The sequence below is a fragment of the Apodemus sylvaticus genome, chromosome 8 (genome assembly GCF_947179515.1).
Source record: "Apodemus sylvaticus chromosome 8, mApoSyl1.1, whole genome shotgun sequence".
Taxonomy (NCBI): domain Eukaryota; kingdom Metazoa; phylum Chordata; class Mammalia; order Rodentia; family Muridae; genus Apodemus; species Apodemus sylvaticus.
In genome coordinates this window covers 64,414,435-64,438,639 of record NC_067479.1, presented here as the reverse complement: position 1 = coordinate 64,438,639, position 24,205 = coordinate 64,414,435, and the positions used below count along the sequence as shown (strand labels likewise).

Below are 24,205 nucleotides of genomic sequence, written 5' to 3'. Positions count from 1 at the left end.
CCGAGGTTGGTTAGTATCTTTCTTTCTTTCTTTCTTTCTTTCTTTCTTTCTTTCTTTCTTTCTTTCTTTCTTTCTTTCTTTCTTTCTTTCTCTCTCTCTCTCTCTCTCTCTCTCTCTCTCTCTCTCTCTCTCTCTCTCTCTCTCTCTCTCCCTTCCTCCATCTCTTCCTCTCCCTCTCTCCCTCTCTCCCTCTCTCCCTCTCTCCCTCCCTCTCCCTCTCCCTTTCCCTCTCCCTCTCCCTCTCCCTTTCCCTCTCTCTCTCTCTCTTTCTCTCTCTCTCTCTCTCTTAATCAGAGGTTTCTTACACAGGTAAGAGGCAAGGCTGAGTAGAGACTGAAGCTAAAATATTTCCTTCCCTCTACTTAAAAGAACCTTTGTCCAAAGGGATGGGGGCTCCTGGGTGCAAGATGCATGGTAGGCGTGGCAAAGCCTCTTTTCATCCATTTTGCAGATGGTTGGCCTGGTGGTTGGGAGCACCACAGGCAAGCAGCAGAGTCAGTCAAGCCTGATCAGACCCAAGGTCAGCTGTCTCACTGAAGCCAGTGGTTCTCAGACTGAGGCCATGGAAACGAAGCTACTCCATCACAGTTCTAAGAGCTTGTCTTTTCACTCCCACTTCCGGAAGATGTGCGGATTGAGTTCAGAAGCAGCTTGAGGCTCGAACTGCTTCTCTTTATTCAGAAAGCCATTAAAATGGAAAACATACAACTCTTGTCACTAAGTTTTGTTTTTGAAAAGTTCATTTTTATGAACTTTATTAACCTATATTGTACTGAGTTAATGTCTTATAAGTTTATCAGTTTTTATTTCTATTGTGATAAATACCAATTCATGCAACTTACATAAACGAATGCCCTTCAGAGTCCTGAGGAGTTTTGAGAAGCATGCAAGTTCCAGGACATTTGTGAAGTCCAGAGATGCAGAGTAAGGCACATAAGACGTGAGCAGTCTGTAGACCCTGTGTCAAGCCCGCCCACTTTTCTGAGTTTCAATTCAAAAGGTGTAACTTCCCTTAGTTCCACCTTCGGTGGATGCCTGCCTGAAGCCTACACACATTTTTCCTGGCATCCTGGGCTTCCTCATTGCTTGTCCAAAGACTGTCCCTTTCTAACCTGCTTGTTACCTCAAAAGGCATGTTATTCTTTTCTGTCTCTCTCCTCCCAGCAGGTGTTGGGGTTTTCAGCTTACCTGGCCTGTTGATTTTCTCCCAAGCTTTAATAAAAAGATTCTCAAGTTTGAGGGAAAAACAACCAAACAATTGCAGAAGGTAATTTTGAGCATTATTCAAGGATTTGAAATTTTATTGGTGGATTTCTTGAGTACTCTTCTGAGAGGAAGATATAGAGGTTTTGCCTGTGCCCCTGGCCCACATGCATCCTGCCCCTGTATGAACATCTCTTAGCAGAATGGTATCTTTATGGTTAGTGATGAGCTCGTGAATGCGTCGCCCACAGTCCATGGTTCAGGGTTCATTCTTGGTACTCCGCGTTCTGTGAGTATGGACAAGTGTCAGAGGCATGTAGCCATCACTGTATCATGCAGAGTAGTAACATTGGTCTGCAAGTCCTCTGTGCTCTGTGATGACCTCATGGATGCTTCTATGATGAGAGAATGGAGGCTGGGTTGTTTTGCATTCATTGGACTTTCTCACTGAGAACAGCAGATATCCCAAGAGAGACACTGTATGAAACAGGCTGGCCAGCACAGCCTCCTTCCAAGGCCTCTGCTCACACACTCTGACTCTAAATGGAAAATCCTCCTTCATGACTGCCATTCCTTACAACTCAAAGAGCATGCATAAAACCTAGAATAGCCTACATATGCAGATTGTTAGAAATGGCACAGTTAGTGTAGTTCACTACTTAAATTTGATTCAGAAAACCTTGAAAACAGAGGCAAAAAGTTGACACTGCAAATTCAGAAGATGTATGATAAAAAATGAAGGCACTTTTAAATGTAGTAATACTTTCACAATACTGCTTTTATGTCAAAATCATATGTAGGGTTCCTTGGATTATTAAAACTAAAACTACTACACAACAAAGCAATCTTCCTTGGGGATGCCTGTCTAGTGGAATTGAGAGCAGATAACTTTCAGTATTCACAGTAGCCAGAAATAGGCTATGTGTCTGTCAAAAGATGAATAAAGAATATGGGGTGTGCACATATGATGTTGAATATTATGCATCCAGTCCTGTTCCATGTGATGAATATCATAAACCTAAGGATAGAATGCTCAGTAAAATGAGCACAATTCTAGAACTACAAAGCAAAACAGCACTTTTCGGTTCACTTGCATGAGGCACCCCAGGACATCATAATCACAGAGAGAAGAAAGGTTGGCACGGAAGACCTGGGGGAGCACATACACAGTCTTTTGTTCTCAGCTCTCTGCTTGTCTATTATTCTTCCTTGTAATGAATCCCAAGCGTTCAACATCTCTGTTTGATTTACACCTTGAAATCTTACATCTTGCAATCTTTAAGATCCTTTTTAGAGCAATAAATACCATATGTAAGCATTTTCTCCCAGGCTGGTAGAGGGTGTACTCTACTTTCAGTGGTGCTAATCTTGGGTTAACAAACTCTCAAAGTTTGTTACACCCATCCTCCCATACACCCATCCTCACTCTTTCAAATTCATGGCCTCATTTTTCATTAATTGTTGCTACATAGATGCGTGTATACAATATATTTTCACACTGCTGGTTCTGTATGTTAGTTGTATGTATGTTTTCAGGGCTGGCCATTTGGTATTGGGTAACCATCGGTATACTTTTCTTTGTGGGAGACTTATTTCCCATCCGTGTGTTTCATTAAACTCAACAGTAATATAGTAAGTTGATTGATTAAGTAGTTGAAGGGTATTTTTTTCCTACTGTTAAATTTAATGCTAAGTTTAAGCCAAAATCTAAATAAAAACTGAATATTTAATGTTGGGGAGATAGAAGGCTTATTGCCAAGAGCTGGGGAAAGAGAGAAGAGGCATTTGAGATGGAGTGTTGGATATATTCACACATGTGCTCACACGTGCGTATGCAGTCACTGTCGGTAAAAATCAAAACGTTAAGTAAATGATATTCTGGGCAGTTCTGAAAACAGGGTCAGTTACTATGAAATGAGAAATTTACTAATATCACCATCCCAACAGGACTTTGTCTGTAAACTACCTAATGGAAATATTTGTAGAATGGTGGACCTAGTTACTGTGTGTGTATATGTGTGTGTGTGTGTGTGTGTGTGTGTATTTGTGTTATCTAAGGAAATGTATTAGAAACAATAGAAGTTAAATCATTTGCTTTTTTAAATTAAAATTGTGGTTTTGTATTGGAAACATTAATCTTTTTAATTTTTGTATTTCTTTCATTTTGTGAGATTATAACCTAATCACATTGTTTCTGCTTCCCTTTCCTCTCCCCACACCTCCCATACACCCATCCTCACTCTCTTTCAAATTCATGGCCTCATTTTTCATTAATTGTTGCTACATAGATGCGTGCATACAATATATTTGCACACTGCTTGTTCTGTATTCGTTGTATGTATGTTTTCAGGGCTGACCATTTGGTATTGGGTAACCATTGGTATACTTTTCTTTGTGGGAGACTTATTTCCTTCACTCCCAGAATTCCTTAGTTGCCTGTAGTTCTTTATGTAGGGCGGAGACTTTGTGGACTTTCCCTAGGTTACATGAACATGTCTGTTGTTGGTGTCATTCATCTCATGTTTAGGCAATTGCTGGTGAGACTTCATGGGTGTAGCTTCTGACATTCCTAGAAAACAAAATTTCAGAGCAAACTCCCTCTTCCTCTGTTTTTCACAATCTTTGCACCCCATCTTTTACAATGAACCCTGAGCCATAGGTGTGGAAGATGTTTTATGTATATATATTATATATTATAACATATTTATATAAACTTTTATATATTATATGTAATATATATCCTTTGGGATTATGCTTCATAACTCTGCATTTTGATAGGTTGTGGTAGTCTGTAGTGCTCTCTGTTGCAGTTTTTTTGTTGTGGTATTAAGGATTATACTTACCTATAAGAATAAATAATTTATGCTATAGTTAGGGATTTTGCTGGTTTAGCAAAATGGCAGTTATAGATTCTCCTCTGAAATCCATGATGTCACTAGCCTTGAATACTTGGCTAGGTTCCCAATACCAGGTGGATTTCTCTGTTGATGAGCAGATCCTAGGTCCAACTAGAGAGCTGCTGGTTACTGTCAGATCATGTGAGCCACTGCTGCTCCCCTAGGGTTACCATGCATGCTGGTCATTGCTGTGGTTCATAGTGTGCTAAATAGCACTGTTGGTTGCTTTGCTCCTTTGGAGCTTGCATGGTGCCCATATATACTGCCCTAGCCTAGCCTGGCCATCCCTGCCTAGACCAAAACCAACTTCCAGGCTTTTGACAGGACCTGCCCTGCCCTGCCTGTGCCGCAGTACCCGAACCTATAGGCTCATCCCACACCACATTCAGTATCTCCACCAAGCTTGACCTGCCCCTTACTCCCGGCTTCCACCAAGTCACACATCCTGCCTACCAACTAAGCTTCCTCTGTCTGACTGGCTTCATTCTACCTAAGCCATTCTTGTCTTCTAGGCCTGACCTGCCTATACATCCTCTCCTGTGCCCCAACCTACTCTGTCCATAGCAGACCTAGATCTAATAATAGAAGTCCACATGCCCAGCTTATATTATTGCAAAAATATAAACAGTATGAAAGATCAAGCCAGGTGTACTTCACCTTCAAAACCCAATTCTGTAGAAATGCTTGCTAATGAGCATTACCCTGATGAACCTAGGACGCAAGATTTAAAAGAACCATCATAAACTTCAGCAAAAAAATTCAAGGAATTTAAAGAAGACACAAACAGCTTGGTGAAATTAAGTAAAAAGAACTTGAGAATAAATGTCTGAGTGCCCAAGAAAACAGACATGAGGCTGATGGAAACAAAGACAACCCAAGACTGGAGAATGGAAGCAGTAATGGGGTAGGAAACTGAAGAGGACTCGGGCTGAAGCAGGTGGAGTGGAAAATCCCAGGTGCTTAGCTAGAAATGCAAAGGAAGCCACCAGGTCAAATGAATCGGTCAGAAGATCTCGAAGAGAAAGTAGAGTGTCCAGACAAAATAAGCAAGGAACACGGGGAGCAGAAGTAGAAACACAGGGAAGGGACAGTGGGATACCATGGAGCAAGCCAAACCATGCCAGAGTCATAGGTGAGGGAGAAGTCCCACGTCAGCGGCTTCTCAAACTCGGAAAGCGCCTCTGGTCCTTCAGGAGTGGCTTTGTGTAGCGCATGCTGCTTTCATCCTGGCACCTTCTCTGTGACCCTTTGCTAGGAAGCAACTCTCATGCCATCATTTCTCCCTTACTCTTTATAAATTTCGGTGTGACCGTGGTGATTGCTTTGTTTATTTTTCTGGGAAGAAAGCTTTTATAGAGAATGTAACTGTAGTTTTGTTTTCTTGATAAAAGTAGACTTATCACGCATTCAGTCAGTATATATCTTTGATACATACAACACATACTTGACAAACAGTTGGTAGCTAATGATCTAATTTTAGATTCTATTTTTATCTGTGAAGTAGTGTTAGATTTTTAAGAAGTAAGAGAGATTATTGGCAGGCTTTCTTATAAAGCAAGAAACTTAAAATGTGAATTTAAAAGGTTTTATTAGTGGGTGTATGATGCAGGTGGGGGAGGGGCGCTCACATACTGAGGACAATTTTGTGGAGTAGATCTTCTCCCTTTTACTTTTCATGGATTCTGTGGATCCCACTGCACTTCTCCAACCCGCATGGCAGGGGCTATAGATGCTGAGCCACCTTGCTGCCCAGTAGATTCTTCTGTAAAGGTGCTGTGGCGTCATCACCAGGGTTCTGTGGATCTGTTCATTGATCCTTATGTGAGGTGGGGGCAGTGTGAAAAAGTGTGTAATATTCCTTGACTGGCCAGAATAACGACAGGATGACTCAAGACGACACCGAGAATGTGTGCTGAGTAGGGTCCTAAGCATGACCAGAAAACACATTAGATTGCCTAACCGGCATCTTCCCTGGACTGGCAAAACTTAATAATAAATTGGATTAGTTGAGGCAACTCTATTACCAAACAAAAGCCGTGGTGTCTATTTGACAGATATATTTCAAATGCAAATAAAAGGCAGTTTAACAGCCCTAGGGGTGAGTTCAGGAGGGTGGTGATTGGCATGTGTCTAGGCAGGCATGGACTTTTAGTACTTTTTAAATGACAGGACATGTTAGCAACTTAAAAAAAGCACTCTTGTTCGATTGAAGCAATTTCACCATCTGATTCACTAATTTTGCTAGGCTTGGTTTTCAGAGAAAGTAGTCAAAGAAGAATAAAATTGTTTGCAGATGTTCAGAGCTGCTCAGACTAGTTAAAGAAATTAAATATAAAGATGGGAGTGTATTCCTCATAGAAGACATTTCAATTGAAACTTTTTTTTATAAACATAAACTTTATAAACGTAAACTCTCCTGCAGAGGCTGAGGATATGGCTCAGTTGGTGGAATGGTCTCTTCTAACATGCCCGGGGGCCTGAGGTCATAAACTGGGCACAGGGGGCCAAGCCTGCAGTCCCAGTGCTTGGGAGGAAGAGGCCAGGGTTCACACCATCAGTGAAATTTTTAGTTCTGCAAAATACAAAGGCAGAATATTTGGACAGAGGAATATTTATTGATAGTTTTACTTTTTAAACAGTGGGTTTCAAAGTCTAGTAGTCAAACCTTTCTGTACTCAGTAAGAAAATTGCAGAATACAAAATGGCATGGGCCCCACCGTATGCACTGCCTCGGGTGTGCTGTTTCCCGGATGTCCTGGGTTTCTTGCTGCACTCTTAAGCCAACGCCCAGAGTCCTGGGCTCCCCTGCCACGTTCGCTTACAGAAACACTGCACTGTTAGCCCTAAGATGTTTCTTTGCCAGGCTACGGGTGGGGCTAGGTTAAGGTATGTCCCGGAGGGAAGGAGAGGCAGTGTCACAGTCCAGAGGGAGATGGAGAAAGCTGCTGGTAATTGCCCTCCCTGTCCCTCTCTCCTGTGTTCTTCCTAAGGCCATCCTTACTCCTGTCTGTCTAACCACTTCCTATGTGCTGGAGAACTGAATCTCTGTGAGACTCAGGGCAGCCGGTGGTGCTGTGGCAAGCTTTGGTCTGTTTCCCTCTGTTGGTCCTTTCCCAGGCTGCTGAAGCGCCACTCCCAGCTCTGGCTTTCAGTTAAAGGTGCTACCTCAGTTGTGTTTTTTTTTGGGGGGGGGGCACCAGTTTAAAGCAAAAATGTGTACAAAAAATGAAAGTACCAAGTAATATATATGAAAAAAAGAAAAGACTCCAGTGTATAAACAGTAGTGCACATCAAGCCACAATGAAATGCCATTTTTTTTGCACATTAGCTTGGCAAAAGTGAACAGAGTAATCGCCTGTTGATGGGACTGAGTAAATCACTGTCATGTGACTGTAGAGATGGAGTGGCTTATGCTTCCTGGTGTGTTAAGGCAGAGTTCTGTGTCTGAGACAGCAATCTTCTATATGTACCAGACATATGTTCTTTTGTATGATAATAAATTTGAAGACAAATTAAGTGACCATTTCACAGTTTATTTTATTATAGATATTATCAGTAAACGGTATAATAGCAGTATTATAGGGCTAGAGAGACGGCTCAGTGGTTAAGAGCACTGACTGCTCTTCCAGAGGTCCTGAGTTCAAATCCCAGCAACCACATGGTGGCTCACAACCATCTGTAACAGGGATCTGGTGCCCTCTTCTGGTGTGTCTGAAGAGAGTGGCAGTGTATTCACATACATTAAATAAATAAATCTTAAATAAAAACAGTGTTATAGATGTAATTTCAATTATACTTATATCAAAGAAATGATATCACAAAGGGACCTTTAAATATTTATTATTGGCATGATGAGAATAGCCTGTGGTTTCCATGATTAAAAAATACACACATGCATCAATAAAAAGTGATAATACCTCCCCCAAATTTTCTCTGCCTCTATATTTTTATTATCAAAGGAAGAAGATATTTTTAAAAATTAGCTTATTAGTACATGAACTGATGGTTTTTTATTTTGTATGTATGTCTTAAATTCTACATGAAAACCTGCATCAATTTTTTTTTTTATTGTGTGCCTTGCCTTTTCCCAAGAGAAAGTAAGGTCTTTTTGCCTAGGCCAGGGAACCAGTTCAGCACATGTCACGAATGAAACAGACTTGTCCACTTCTCAGTTGTGTTTACAGCAGACAGGCTTGCTCTGTCTGCGTCGAAGGCTCTGGAGGGACTAGGCTTGTGTGAGGCTTTCCCAGTCAGGCCTCACAGACACTGTCAGTCCCTCTGGAGGAAGCTGTATGTATATTTTCAATTACAGTTTGCATTGCACTCTTCAGAAATGAGGAGATATGGTGCTGCTCCTTGAAGGATTCATGATGTAAGTTTAAAATGGCAAGTTCAGTAATGTTTTTCCTAAGGAAAAATTTTGAAGAAAATTTGTTGGTAGGTAAGCATCTTTCCAGGACTATGACAGAAAAACAGAACCACAGAAGCTAGTGTGCCCTGGCATGCCATCCTAGTTTGCCTCTGTGGCATCTGTCACAAAAAGCATACACCTAAAAATATTATATGATCTCTATGAATTCAGTAAGCATCTAACAGCAAGAAAGGGAATCTGTGTCTGTCCTGCCATCCGGCTTTGTAATGAAGTCATTAGATAAAAATTCTGGATGCTTCCAACTGTTGTGAAAAGCTTTATTGTTCTGTTGGAAGCCTGAATAAACACTGCTTTATAATTCACCTTTTAAGGATATGTGGGTGATTGCATTTGAGAAGGTTAAGGAACTCAACTACCTGCCAAGCCTTGTAAAAACCTGGTTGGTGTCTCCTTGGGCATGGCTGACTGCTCAGGTGTAGGTGAGACCCTTTGGTGTGCCCCCACACCTCCAGGGATGCTGTAGAAACTCATGTCTTCAGTGCATTGCTTGTCCAGGCTCGGCTCATCAGCTTAGGAGGTGGCTTCACTCAGCTGACATGTGTTGAAGACTCTCTGTGTCATGCTCTAGAGATCCAAGGATTGAGCAGAGCAGCCCTGGGAGCTCATTATAATGGAAAGAGAATTGCTGATGTTAACAGCAGACTCCAGATAGCCGGCCTTACTTCTCAGTAGAGAATTGCCGCCCATTTGCTCACTGATAAAGTCTTTCAAATGCTCACTGTGTTGCCAGTGAGATTGTTGATTCGTTAAGATTGACATTGGCCAGAACCCAGGCTCAGAGCATTATCTAATATGATTCTTCTTATATAAGAAAAGCCAGCTTGAGAGTTGTGAGGCAAAATTTCTGATCTTACATAGGATCAGAGTTGGGTTACTCTGGGGAGAGGGACACACATGCCAAGTTGATTGTCAAACCACTACTGTTAACTGTAATTCTGTTATGTGGTCTGTTTACTAAAGCATAATTGTTCATTAGAAACTTTGCTTTTGCTTGGGGCCTGGAGGATGACCATGGTTAAGAGCACTGGCTGCTCTTCTAGAGGACCGACATTCAATTCCCAGCACTCACAAGATAACGACCAACCATCTGTCTGCAAGTCTAGTTCCAGAGGACCTGACTCCCTCTACTGGTTTCCGTGGCCACTGCATGCATGTGGTACACAGACATACATGCAGGCAAAACCACCCATACACATAAATAAAAAAATCTCAAGAAAAAAATTTTTTTGCTTAATGTTTTCCTCTTGTCTTGTAGGAGTTTATTTTGTCTGAAGATTATAACAAGATGACACCTGTGAAAAGCTACCAAGGTAGGTGTGGCTGGAGACTCGTCAGCCTGCTTTAAAACTGTCCCTTAATAATTTCCACCCTCACCAAGAACACTTAAGTTACATGGGGGAACAAAAAGAGAAACCTGGGACGTCCCTGGCATTATCCCAGTTTGTGAACTAAGTTGTTGAGGCTAGAAGAATCCGGGTTCTACAGAGGTCAAATACCAAACCAGACTAGGGCAGGGTGACTCCAAGTCCATCATGCTTTCTGGGAATGGTACAGCAGGCTCAGGAAAAGTGGAGTCAGCCTCAGGTTGTTCAGATGAGCCTCATTTCATGTTTGGTGAAATGCTATTACATGTGGGGGTTGGGGTGGGGTGGGGGCTACAGTTTCTATGGTGTCTTTAACAATGGCTTATTGGCCAAATTCACTCTGTCGGTCAGTAGTGTCTGGAGGGGACCTTTATCCAGACCCACAGTATCAAGGAATCAGAGCATTGGGGCCTTAAGGCCCAGATGTCATTGTATTCAGATATCTTGAGCTCATTCATTCTTTGTGGCCTCCCAGCATCTGCTCCATGACTTTCAGAGACACTCTGCTAGCATGGGTTTGGAAGGGTCTAGGCATTGCTTTCTTTTAAGATTTGGACCTAAATCTATTTCCCTGTTTTATTCCTACACATCACTAATCAAATATTTATTGAGTACCTACAGTTTTCCATTAGCTCAGGAGTGTAATAATGAACAGAGAAATATAGTGTCTGTCTGTCTGTCTGTCTGTCTGTCTGTCTCTCTCTCTCTCTCTCTCTCTCTCTCTCTCTCTCTCCACCTGCCTCTGCCTCTGCCTCTGCCTCCCAGAGTGCTGGGATTACAGGCGTGTGCCACTACTGCCCGGCTCTGTTGTTTTCTAAAAACATGTTTGACTATCTTACTCAGATTTGAGGCCTCATATTGTACCATTAGGACCATTTTCAAATACAACCCGGTGTGTCAAGGAACTTTTTTATGGTTCCTAATGATCATTCTCTTCCCCTCCTAAGGGTGAGCTAGACTTAGAACATGGTAAGTGATGGCGATCACTTCCAAGATTATGTGTAGAGACTGGGGCTGCATGGCACTCACCTTCCTGCTCCCTAGTGTGCATGTCTTATGATGGGAGCTATCCTGTGGAGAAGCCTGTGTGCTAATGAGCCAAGAAGCATCCCATCAGCAGTCAGGGAGGGACTAATATTCCCTGCTCAGCAGCCCATGAAGAATTGAACCCAGCCAAAAGCTATGTGAGATTGATTAGAAACCAGCTCATCCCCTATTAAGCTTTCAGATGACACCCACCACACGGTGTTTCCCTCCTTGGAAAAACCTTATGGCTGAGACATTTTTGGCCCACAGAAACTCTGAGATAATAGGATGCTTTGAGGCATCAACTTTGGGATAATTTGTTACACAGCAGTAGATGACTAGTGCATGCATGTACTCTTCTGGGTGGATCCTGCTTCTCTCCTCTCCCGGCACTGTTGTAATATACAGAGGTGAGTTCTGGCAACCCTTTGACATTGCGGCTCATGTGGGGCAGGTACCACTGCAGCATCCTCACAGGATGGTTTTAGGCTGCATCCTGTGTTTGGGAACGTCTTCTTTTTATACTAAATCCTGGACTTGTCAATCTGTTACTTATCATTTCATTTTACTTAGCCTGTCTGCTCAGCTTCTCAAGATATATTGAAATTCTAGTTGTCATTACATATCTTAACTCTCTTTAGCTTTGTATTTTCCTTTCTTGCATCTTTGTTAAAGACACAGGTGAACCCACCAGGTACGTATGTGACAAGCCTGTTACTAGGCCCCGTTGTTCACATGCTCTTACATGGCAGGCTTTCTAGCATGGTCCGCATGCTTCCTATCAGATAATTACAGAAACTCTATAACCAGACTCTTGTGGGAGCTCTTTTCACAGACTCCTAGCGCTGATGGTAAAATAATATATATTTTCATTGTTTCCTTTAATCCAGTGTTAAGCTTATGAGAAAAAAAAAAACAAATCTTTACATTTGCCAGAGCAAAGAGAAAGCCAAATCACAGAGGGGTGGTTATAATGTGCACTAACTTTGCAGCTGCCCTGGGGATCTAGACAGAGCACCAGGAATGACTAGTTGCTTGTGTATGACCATGCCCTTAGCAGCAAGAGGTACAGCCTGGAGACCGAGTAAGATGAAAAATTGGAAGTGAGATTTCTATAGAAAGTCCACAGAGGATTATGTCCTCATGAAAAGAAAGAGATGGAAATCCTCTACTCCAGAAGACAACAGGAGAATTTATTCTGATCTCAACTCTATAGATAAGAAAAATCTCATAAGTCAAACCCATCTGAAAGTTCTTGCATATGAAATACAAATCTAGAGCAACCATATAGAGCTAGAAGCTCTATGTTTTGAAAATGGTTATTAAAATAGTTATTGATCAATGATATTCCCAAGCATCACCAGAAATAAATACAGACCTCTTTAGGACAAACTGCGTATGCATCCCTAGAGCAAAACAAGAAGACCTGGGGTAAGGCTGTAGGTCAGTGGCAGAGCCTTGGACTCAAGCTCTAGCCGGACAGAACAGTCAAGCAAAGAGGACCGCCAGGATTAACTCTTCTTTTAAAAAGTATTACAAAGGCAGACAAAACCATCACAAATAAACGTTAGCAAAAATCACAAACAGAAGAATTAGAATGCCAACAAGCTTGGAACATGATCAGTAACCTCAAAGAGATTTTAACATCATATGTTAAATTTTTAAAGAAAACTAAGGCAGAGCGTGGTGGCTCCTACTTTCTCCCTCAGTCTAGATTGTGTTCTATAAATGCTAAAACCTTTATTTTCATTTGTATTCAGTTTTGCTTTAACTTTGATGATGAATAGACCCTTGGGAAATCCTAAAACATTTGGAAGGTAAATAATACACTTCTAAATGGGTTAAAGAAGAGATCATAAAGTATTCTGAACTGAATAAAAATGAAAAAAAGGATAACAGTATTTATAAAATATTACCACAGTAGCACCTAAGGGGAGAGTGACAGCTCAAACATTGACATCATAAAAGAATCAAGTTCTCAAATCATTGACCTTGACTTATGCCACATGTACACACACACACACACACACACACACACACACATACACACACAGGAAGAAAGATACTTAGAAGGAAGGGAAGAGGAATTATTGCAGCAATTTATGATGTAATAAAACAGATAGTGCAAAGAAGTCAGTGAGATCAAAGGTTATTTTCTGAGATTAATAAAGGTGATAAACTTCTAGCTAGACTAGCAAGGGGAGAAAACAATGGAAATTATCAGTGTCAGGAAAGAATGAACTAACACTCTCATAGAAGCTCCTCTATGTGCACAGTGGTAATGAATTCCTTGGATACTATGAACTGACATCATTCAGAAACTCATGTGTGATGCTGTGTTAATATGTGTAGGTAAATAGAACAAATGAAGTCACAGACTGCAGGTCACTCAAGAAGAAATAGATGATTCTTAAGCTCTATATGTGTGAAATAAAGTTGACTTTTTTTAGTTTAAAACCTTCCCCTAAAGAAAACTTGTATTAGGGTTCTCTAAAAGAACAAAACTGAGAGAGGGAAGGTGATGGATGGATGGATGGATGGATGGATGGATGGATGGATGGATGGATGGATGGATAGATAGATAGATAGATAGATAGATAGATAGATAGATAGATAGATAGATTAGAATGGTGTACAGGCTGTGTGGTCCAGCTTGTCTAACAAGGGCTATCTACCAATAACCAAGGAAAGGTCCAAGAATCCAGTAGTTGTTCAGTCCATGATGTTGGACATCTACACTGGTCTTCAGTATACAGCAGAATCCCAAAGAAGTCAGTCAGCTCTAATGGCAGTAAGGAATGGATTTGCTAGCAAGAGGGAGAGTACGTAGGCAAAGAGAGTAAGCTTCCTTCTTTTCTTCCCTTTACATTCTTAGACCTAGATATATTCCTAGATGGTTTACTGGTTTTATGGAACATTAAAGGAAGAAAATACGTGAAACTACAGGAATTCTTTTGGAAATTGAAAAATAACAAGACTTCCTAGCCCACTGTTAGGAAATCAGTATTTCCCGATACTAATGCTATATAAAACCAATATGAGAAAACTGGATGCCATTATCCACAAATGTAAATTTCACTGCATTCAGAAATATATACAGAAGAATACATTATGGTCAGGTGAGGTTTATCTTAGGAATATAGTATCGGATTCACAATAAAAACTGAATGACAGCCAGGTGCAGTGATGGACACCTGTACTCAGGAGGGAGAGGGATCTTTCTGAGTTCTAGGCCAGCCTAATCTGCTTAGAGAGTTCCAGGACAGCTGCAACTATACAGAGAGACTTTGCCTCAACAAATACATACACAGGGTGGGGAAGGGCAACACAGGAAGGGTATTTGATGAAATCATGATCACAACTCAGAAATCTGGGAGAGAGAAAAAGCCCAGCACCAGTATTGCGAGGCACTGGTGGCATGGTGGTGTGAGACATGTTCCCCTGCTAAGACTTGGATGCCCCCTCCTGCTTCCTAGTCAGGAAGCCAGACAGTAAGCCCAGGTTTCCTTACAAGTTTCTGAAGCTTGGTGATAAGAATCTGCCTTCAAAGAATTTCCTTCTGAGTAAGAGTTGTCTCTTTAGAGTAGGTGTATGGTTTTCAAGTTTTGAGAGTTTGTTTTGTTTTCCCACTGACAGCCACACACTAAGAGAACTGACTTCACCATAGAAACAAAGGTTTGCTTTGCTGTTTACATGTGTGAGAGAGAGGCAGGGGTGCGGGATTCAGATATGCCACTTTCTGTCTCTGCAGTGACTAAGAGAATATGTTTAACACTCTGCAGTTGGCAGATGGTTTTACCGCATTGGGACTGCAGACAGCCACCCACACTGTCTAATGCTGCTCTGTAATGGAGGTAGAAAAATCTACACCTCAGCATCCTCAAGAGTCTATTCCTGCCCCAGTAACCCCCTAGCCAGGCTTTATAATGTCCTCCTCGGTCATTCTAGTCCCTTGTATTTGTTGCCTGGCATCACATAGTAAGAAAACAAAATTCTTCCTGCCTGAGTTTATTAAGTAATGGAGAAGCCCTAAGACCTTAGCCAAACAGCTCAGCTTCACTGCACCTCCGTTTGTCCAGGTGAGCAACAGAATGGCTGGAAGCTATGAGTAGTCTCTTTTTCACTCGGAAGCTGTGCTCGCATATGAGTAACCATAGGGAGTCACTCTCTCTCATACGTACATACTTCTGTTTAACAGGCATTTTATTCTTAAGCTAAGTAACTTTTCTATTGTTGTGGTAAAATGCTATGACCATGTCAGCTTATTTAAAAAAAAAAAGCATTTATTTGGGATTATAGTTCCTGAGGGGGAGAATCCATGAGGGCGAAACAGACACCTGGAGATAGGAACAGCTGAGAGCTAACATCTTGATCCACAAGCTGGAAGCAGAGAAATTCCACGCTGGGATTGGCATGGGCATTTTGCACCATCAAAGCCCATCCCCAGTGACACTCCTCCTCCAACAAGGCCATACCTCTTAATCCTTCCCAAACAGTTCCACCAACTGAAGACCAAACATTCAAATATACGAGACTATTATTAAGGGGCAGTTCTCATTCAAAACACCACCTTTCTCTTTATTCTCCAAGCATTTGGGTTCTGATAGGAAGCTGTCAGAATTTTTTTTATGAGTCTAAAAATCAGATATTATCAAAAAAAGATCAATATACTTTTCCTCTGGGGAGAGTGCACATAAACTGACCACAAGTGACTGTGTTGTAAATGTCATTGCAATGTGTCTTGTAGTCACATTAATTCAGTAACCCTTGCATGCTTGGCCAGGCTTTGGAAGCTTTCTGAGACAGTAATTCTTGGATACACACAAGCAAGGGTGTGAGGGCAGCACACCAAGAAGAGTTAGATATTAAAATCAAAACAAGTGTTCATAGTTCATCCTTCCCAACCACTGATAAGACTTACTGTTTTTCCCTGTCCCTAATGGCTTTGTCCTTCAGTCTCTTCTGGGGTGTGGGGAAGAGAAGGATGTAACACCGTGCTGCAGTTTTCTGGAGTGGGGAAGAGAAGAGTGTAACACTGGTGTGCAGTTTCTGTTTTCCTCAGAAGGCTTTCTCTAACAGTCATTTTTCTCATCTTTTAATTTTTTAGCGCATCAGAGCAGAGTGACAATGGTCCTGTTTGTTCTGGAACTGGAGTGGGTGCTGAGCACAGGCCAGGACAAGCAGTTCGCCTGGCACTGCTCTGAGAGTGGGCAGCGCCTGGGAGGTTACCGCACCAGTGCCGTGGCCTCGGGCCTGCAGTATCCTTTGCTGGACAAAGTCCTTTCTCTTTGATTGGTGATAATTTGTGCTATGCACAACTTAAAGGTTTTCTGTTTAATATTTACTGTTTATCCCCTGTGTGAAAAAGATGCTCAGCGAACTTCCTAAGGCTCAAGGTATTGGGGGTTTCCATGGAAGGGGGGTGGATCGAGACAACAACATTAAAGTAACAGGCCTGCTGACTGCTGTGGCATAGCCCTGATGCCTAGACAGGGCACAGCCCGATGTGTGATCCCTAGCTGTCAGGAGAACTCACAGACAGACATACAACCATCAACAAAATATGACAACCAGTTTTAATATCAAGCCATTTCTTGTGGGACCTCTCATCTAAAGTTATAAATACCCGCTTGGTGCTTAGAGAGTGGTCCATGAGATTCCCATTTGTTTAGAAATATTTTGGTGGCCATTGGGATGAGTTAGCAGGTTAAAAAAAATGCTTGCTGTACAAGCGTGAACCTGAGTTCAGTCCCCAGAACTCATGGTGGATGACAACAGCGACTATTGGAAATTGTCCTCTTACATCCACAGGCTGCACACTATGGTGCATGCTAATAATAATACATTTTAAACATTTCTTGACACAGTGAGCTAGCTGTCTCTAAATGGTATCCTGCAGGCTTTGTCCCAGGCATGGTGCTTTCTCAGAATCCATTTTACAATATCCTTGTCTCCCAAGTTGTCAGTCTGTGTACATGGCGCTGAGAAGCTGAGCATCAGTTGATGTGGGACATGTTTCTTTCACAGCAAGGAAGAAAGTTCACTTGTATAGAAAAGTGGGATTCTCCCTCTGACAGGGAGAACATGGAAGCTGAAGCTGTCCACAGAAGTAGGAACAGTGGGCCTACTTTTGGATTACCTCTGTATTTATATAGTATCCAGTCAGCTGCCAACAAAATGATAGTGTGCTGCAATTTCCTTATACCTGAGTTGCAGTGGGCATGTTTATGGGTACGCAGAGGCTAATGCTGATGTTTTCTCACTGGAAGGGCAAAGGGAAGGGATCAAGATGCCCACAGTGGGAGGTTGTAAAGATGGAGAGTTAGCAAGATGAGCGAAAGAGTTGACAGGGAGAGAGAGCTTATCCTTGACAGGGATGAACACGAACATAGACGACCCTTCCTTATGCTCCGAGTGAGCCAACTGAAGCCTAGACAGGGCACGCTGCTAATAAGAACAGGATTGCTGTTCCTGAGGTCTCCTTCCCTGTGCTTCTGCCTTGCTCCCTTTGCTCCTCAGTACCAGAACCAATAGCATCCTTGGCTTGTACTGAGGCTGGCAATACTGGCCACTGTAATGGTGCATCTTCCTTTTATCTTATGTCTTGCCTAGCCAAACCAGCCAGTGTGAACAGTGACACAAATGACTTTTCAAATTATCTGAAAATAAGAAACAAAATTTACAATTAAACAAAATTACAATTAAACTCACCTTGATCATATTAACCTTTGTTTAAGGTTCCAAAAGTCACTATCATTTTATGACATTTTGTTAAGGACAGAATCATGTTACTGGTTACCAGAAGCCTGTGTGTGAGTGTGTGTGTGTGTGTGTGTGTGTGTGTGTAGAGAGAGAGAGGGAGGGAGGGAGAGGGGGGGTGGGGAGGAGGAGAGAGGGAGGGAGGGGAGTATGTATGTGTGTTCACACATCGTCTTCCAGAAATTGCATGCCCCACCAAATTTGCCTTTAATAGCTCTAGTTTTCAGACTACAATGCCAATTCTTAACTCGTGAGTATCTTTGCACTGCTAAACATTGGTGGCATAGCAGTCCTGTGCTTTTGCTAAGGGGTGGGGAGTAGGGTGTGGTCTGAGACGAGAACCATGTGATTCTTCCAAAGTCTGGAGGTCCATCCCTGCCCACTCCCTGGAACTGGCTGGCAGATAAACAGATTAATAGGCAAACCCTACACTATTACTGTCCCACCCCCACCTGTTTCCATCTCTTCCTCCCGCCATGTACCACTCTTTAAGAGTTTTATGTGTGTTTGTGTTTGTTAAAGGAAGGGAGATCTGCTGAAGCAACATAAATGCAGAGTGAAAGCCTTACTCTCTGTCAAAGGACAGCTGCAGGTTCAGGGACACCTCCACAGATGGCACAGGACTGTCCCGTCTCTGCCTCAGTTAACAAGGTCGACTGTTCAGACCACAGCCATGTGTTCTCTTCTTCCAGGCCTCCATGAGTTCCAGGACAGCCAGGGCTTCACAGAGAAACCCTGTCTCGAGAAAAAATAAATAAATAAATAAAAGGAAATGGGAATATTTTCTTCGTACTTTACTTGCTAGTAGTCTATAGTTCAGGAACTAGCTTTCTCACCTTCCCCTGTCAATAGCTTATTATTTGACCATGTTTTGACCATTTTTTAATGTTTTCCCAAAATAATTTAAGACTCTTCATGTTATAACTTTTTCTTCAAGTGTTGTTGGAGGTATTTCTAAAATGTCACCATGTAAAGTGACATGTCTTCCTACTAGTATCATCTCTTAGGTATATTCACAGTCTAGCCAAGAGTTCTGAAAAAGCCACTAAGATTATCTTTAATTCTTTATGGCACATGCAATGATGCTGTCAAGCACTCCAGTGTCCAGTTGTACTGTCAGTTTGCTTTGACCCCTCTAAGTCCCTGTTGGGACCATGGTTTGGTTTGGTTTGGTTTGGTTTTTTTTTTTTTTTTTTTTTTTTTTTTTTAGTTGTTTTTGTTTTTAAAGACAGAGTCTCTCTATTTTCCTGGAACTTGATCTCAGGCTGACCTCAAACTCAGAGATCCCTCTGCCTCTGCCTGTACCTCTGCCTCTGTTCCCTGCCTCTGCCTCTCTGCCTCTGCCCCTCTGCCTCTCTGCCTCTCTACCTCTGCCTCTGCCTCTCTGCCTCTCTGCCTCTGCCTCTCTGCCTCTCTGCCTCTCTGCCTCTGCCTCTCTGCCTCTCTGCCTCTCTGCCTCTCTGCCTCTGCCTCTCTGCCTCTCTGCCTCTGCCTCTACCTTCTGACTGCTAGGATTAAAGGTGTGTGCCATAATGAGAAAACATTTTAATGGATACTTGTCTGTAATCACATCCACTGTTGATACTTCTGTTCCTTTTTGCCACAATATTTCTGAAGCAAATTCTAGATCTTTTATGGTCTTTTTATTTAAACATACTTTATTATAAACTTCTAAAATGAAGTATTTGTTTATAATATAGTTAGCTCTGGCAATTAATAATGCTTCATAGTGCTCAATCCTCTCACTCTCAGCTTATCGTGCTTGTAGGGCAGGCTGCTCCTTGCAGAAGTCTGTTTGGAATTGAGTGTAGACCACTGCACCTGTCTACAGTGGTGTGTATTCTGATTCCTCCCTCGGAACAGTTCCCGCTGTTTCCGGAGCCTCTGGACTTGCTTTCCAGAGAGTCCTCATTCTAAATTGACCCCCGCACTTCCACCGACATCACACACTTTGTTCATCTTCCTGCTCCTGATTGGAAAGAACATACCTAGCTCCAAATAGCATGTGGATGTTTTTGTTGTGGTTATGTTAAATGTGTAAATTTATCTGATAAGTGGCAGCTTAGTCATGTTGAGTCTGAATGTCTAACAATATGTATATCCTTCATGTCTTCCAGGACTAATCTCCAAGTTCTGTGTGTGCCTGGTTAAACCAATATAGATTGCTTTTATTTTTAACTCTCATAAATCCCTGCTGGGCCTGTTCTAGTGCGGGTCCAGGTACCTTTGGAGGAAGCCCAGCCAGGTGGAGGAGTCCTTGGTCCGGTCTGGAGGCTGGAGATGCTGAGAGGCTTGTCCCATTGCTCCAGCACGGTGGGGTGGTTTAGATACGAAGAGACAGCCCATGATTTTAAAGCTTTATTATAGAAAAGTAGGGGGGCAGGAAAGAGATAGAAAAGAAAAGAGGGAAAGAAGAGATAGAGAAGTTGGAGCCGGCCATGGCCATGTGGAAAGAGAGTGGAGAGAGAGGGGGAGCAGGGGGCTAAGAAACAAGAAAAGAGGACAAGCAAAAAGGGCAAGAAAGAGCGAGGAGGGGGCAAGCAGCCCCTTTTACCCCCTTTTAAGCAGTGGGGCGGGCTACCTGGCTCTTGCCAGGTAACTGTGGGGCAGAGCAAACCTGGCTGTAGCCAGGTGACTGTGGGGGTAGAGTCCAGCCAGAACACTAGGGACCTAGGGCGTGGCCCTATGTGACTGATGGCCACAGGGCAATGTCCAGCAAATCCCCACTTTGCAATCCTTAATGATTATATGACAGATTTGATGTTGAGACCCGTCATGTGTTTATTGGTGATCACTCGGGACAAGTAACCATCCTCAAACTGGAACAAGAAAACTGCACACTGCTCACGTCCTTCAGAGGGCACACAGGTAAGATCTGCGCAGGGCTCCATCATGGAAAAGGGTAAGTGGATGGGGAAGTACTTTGGACATCCAAATGTTTGAAGGTGGCAGAGGATAACCTGGGTTGGGCAGAACTACAGATGAATCACAAGTAATTGTAAATGGTTCGGTAAATCATTTTGTGGTGATTCATCACCATGTGGTGATGAAGTACTTGAGACCATGTCACAGTGGCACAAAATCCAGAAGACTGATAGGACACTTTCTCGGTCACTCTTGGAGAAGTCAGTATGCACGAAAGACTCCCATGTCCGGGACAGGAAGAAGGAAGCTAGACTTCATAGGTCAGATTCATCTTTCCTGTGGGCCTTAAGGTTATCCCTTTATATCCCCTTCACATCACTACTGTGCTCAGGATCAACTCTGCAAGATGCAAAATAATCATTCACAGCCGTGGAAAGACTTGAGTTGATGGCAGTAGTTAATATTTTACTGGCACCTTTTGGGGTGGCATCGGCTCCAGAAGATGTTGATTTGGGGAAACATGCTGCTGCCTGTTTTTATGATTGTTAGTAGGCTCTCCACGGGCTTCACCTTCCGTTTGCCTTCCGGCCCTTTACATCTGCTTGGTGTCTCTTACCTCACTTGAGGGGCTCTCCCTGAGGTGACCCATGGTCTGTGGGATGTGTTTGAAGACATTGTTGTGCTTGATGTTTGACAGCATCTTTCATGGTGGCCATTCGTCCCTGCTGTTGCTGCCCTCATTCATGTCTGTGGAATAGCACACCCTGCCCCACGCCTTCCTTCTGCCTCTGCCTGTTCTCAGAATTCCTAAGTCTGCCTCAGTTCCCCTTCTCCTGACCCTTTGCTCCATGGAGTTGATCTCAGTGAATACTCTTGGTCAGAAACAAAAGCATAGTTGTCCTCATATCCCTCGCAGCCCTGTGGGAGAGAGACAGGCTAAGCTGCGGTGCTGCTGCTGACAGGATGGGAAGGAGCACCAGGGCCTCCAGAGAGAGAGCAGGCCTTACACGGAGGAGGGGCATTCAGGGAGGCTTGACAGAAATCCGAAGGAGTGAGGAGAGTGGGATTCTTAGGGAAGGAGTGGGGGGCCCAGGAGAACATGGTCATGGCCAGGCACAGAGATCAAAGCCTCTGCCAACTACTGGCACTGCTGCTCACCTCTGAGGGCCCCTGTCTGTCTGAAGGAGGACTGGACCCAGTTGTGTTGTGGCAAGGTAGCCAGAAAGAGAGCCATGGTCACTCTAAATCCCAAGGCTTGTCCCAGACATACTTTGCTGTCCTCGAGAAAACAATGAAATCTGAAGCCCAGAAACGGAGGCATCCAGTCCCCTGGAGCTGGGGTGCAGCATCCTGGACTGTGACAGCATTTACACTCTCAACTGCTCCATCTCCCCAGCTCCAGAAACCCCATCCTAAAATGGGCTGTTGATGGGGGGCGGGGGTGCTAGATTCTAGATAAAAGGAAGGCTGTCAAGACTCATGGCAGTGGGAACGAAGAGTGTAACTCATGGGTGGAGTGCTGGCCTAGTGTGAGTGAGGCCTGGGGCGGATTTGATTTAGGCAGAAGTGAGTTAGGTCTGGGGCGAGTGTGTGTGGGGGGTGGGGTGGTGGGGGTGGTGGGGTGCAGGAAGAGTGTGCCTTGTAACTAACCAGATTGGATTTAGGCCCCTGAGTTCTTTGTTGTTATCGCTGAGTCCACAGGGTGAGCAGCTGTTTCTGGCCACCATGATTTTGGCTAGATGTGACCGAGAGTCATGTTTTCTGCATCCTTGCTGTTCTGTGTTACTTGGATGCTGGGTCTTCATCTTTATCGTAGTTTGAAGCAGTCTCATCTCATTTTTATCATGAAGTATCTTTGGCGGATGGCATGGTTCAGGAAGGTTGTTTTCTCATGTGAGAGCAAATGTAGCAGTCGAGGTGCTTCTTGCAGCAGGGAGCTGCAGCGATAGGCACAGCACAGCTACCACGAAGGCTCGGTTTACAGGGTTAAGCTCTTCCTGTGTTGGGGCCTCCTCTTCTGTGCCTTGTGCAGTCTCAGATTTGGCCAGATACCAATCCTAGAAAGGGCTTTTAAATAACAATCAGACAAAGACCAGAGCAAGATCCATTAGGGTAAGGAGATGTCTCTTCATCCAGCCAGCCTGTGTTTGTAGATGGGGCCATAATCATTCGCCCCAGCTCTCCTTCATTGGGAGCCATCATGCACCATTGCCTTCTTGTCTTTCGGGGCAGCCCTGGGCATTGTTCCCATCATTCTCTTACTTGGGGAGCCCTGGCCATTGGTCCTGTTGTTTGGATTGATGAGGAGCCCTGGCCATTGGCCCCATGTGTTCTCTGATGGTGTAGAAAGTCAAATGGAAATGTGGAGTGGGGAAAGCATCAGCTCTAATCAGTGGTGATCTGGGGAAGTAATTTTGTGTTCTTAGCTCCCTCTGCTGGTTTTGTTTTGTTTTTCCTGGAGCTAAAAGTCAAGTATCAGGATTCTTAAGTAGTTTCTTGATACACACTTCTACTAAAAAGCTCTAAGTTTGAGCTGAACAAATCAGGAAAACCTATTTTGACTACTGTAAGTTTGACCATTGGTAACATCTTTTTTATTTGTGTAATTTAGTTTTTTAAGGTAAGGTCTTACTGTATAGCTCAGTCTAGTCTCAAACTCATAGTAATGCTCCTGCCTCAGCCCCTCCCAAGTGTGCTGGAATTACTCGTGTAAGCCACCATGCCCAATCCAAGAAGTGTTCTGATTAACACAAACATATGAGAAACAGGAGAGTTTGAATGTAACCCATCAAAGCCTTCTGATCACAGCCTTAGGCACTCACTGTTTAGGAGAATCCAAAAGAATGTTGTTGACTATAATAAAACCAACAAAGCAAACCAAGACATTCCTATGCAGATGTGCATCTTCAAACAGTAACATTGAAAACTTTAGCTCTAGTTAACTAGACACTTGCACCCATCTTTCTGTGAGGTCTTACTCTGTGTGTAGATTGCCACTGAACTGACCAGTGTTAGCTGGCTCTCTGTGAGCGGTGCCAGTGTACAGAGGTCAATAAAAGAAGTAGAATCCTTACCTTTACTCCCCTTCAGAGCAGACTGGAACACCATCAGACAAACAATTGCTGGTAATTCATCAGGATTATGTGGGTGGAAGTGCTATGAAGCCCTGATGCCACCCATTGGCTGCTTGCAAGCAGTCAGAGAGCCTCTGTAGTGTAGTCGGAGAGAAGCTTGCTGGGGCCGTGGAGTTAATAGCACTTGAGGAGTGGAGGTAAATCTGGCCTTAACCACTGGAAATAGCTCAGCAGTTAAGAGCGCTGGCTGCTCTTCCAGAGGACCCAGGTTTGATTCCTAGCACCTGTTTAGCAGCTTCACAGCCACCTGTAACTCTACTTTCTAGGGGATCCAACACCCTCTTCTGGACTTTACAGGCACCCAGCATGCATATGGTATATATGCAGACAAAACACCCAGACATACAATTAATAAATTTAAACAGGGAGAGAGGGGACCTAGAAGAGGTGTTCACAAATTCTCACTTCAGCCTGGAGTATAATGTAGTGACTTTGATGATGTTTTGTTTAAGAAGCACCAAGTATTGGCTCAGGCTCTCTGTTAGCTAATTATTATCCTGCCCAACTTACTGCTGAGGGTATGAT

General features: G+C 43.2%; 1 protein-coding gene across 1 annotated transcript in view; it reads left to right on the top strand.

Moving 5' to 3' along the window:
* Positions 1-24,205, top strand: part of Wdfy2 (WD repeat and FYVE domain containing 2) — a 126,508-nt gene that overhangs the window by 80,058 nt on the left and 22,245 nt on the right. Inside the window, exons 4-6 of the mRNA XM_052191237.1 lie at positions 9,788-9,842; positions 16,030-16,180; positions 20,437-20,549. Coding sequence (XP_052047197.1) covers positions 9,788-9,842; positions 16,030-16,180; positions 20,437-20,549 — 319 coding nt within the window. The remainder of the gene's footprint in view (positions 1-9,787; positions 9,843-16,029; positions 16,181-20,436; positions 20,550-24,205) is intronic.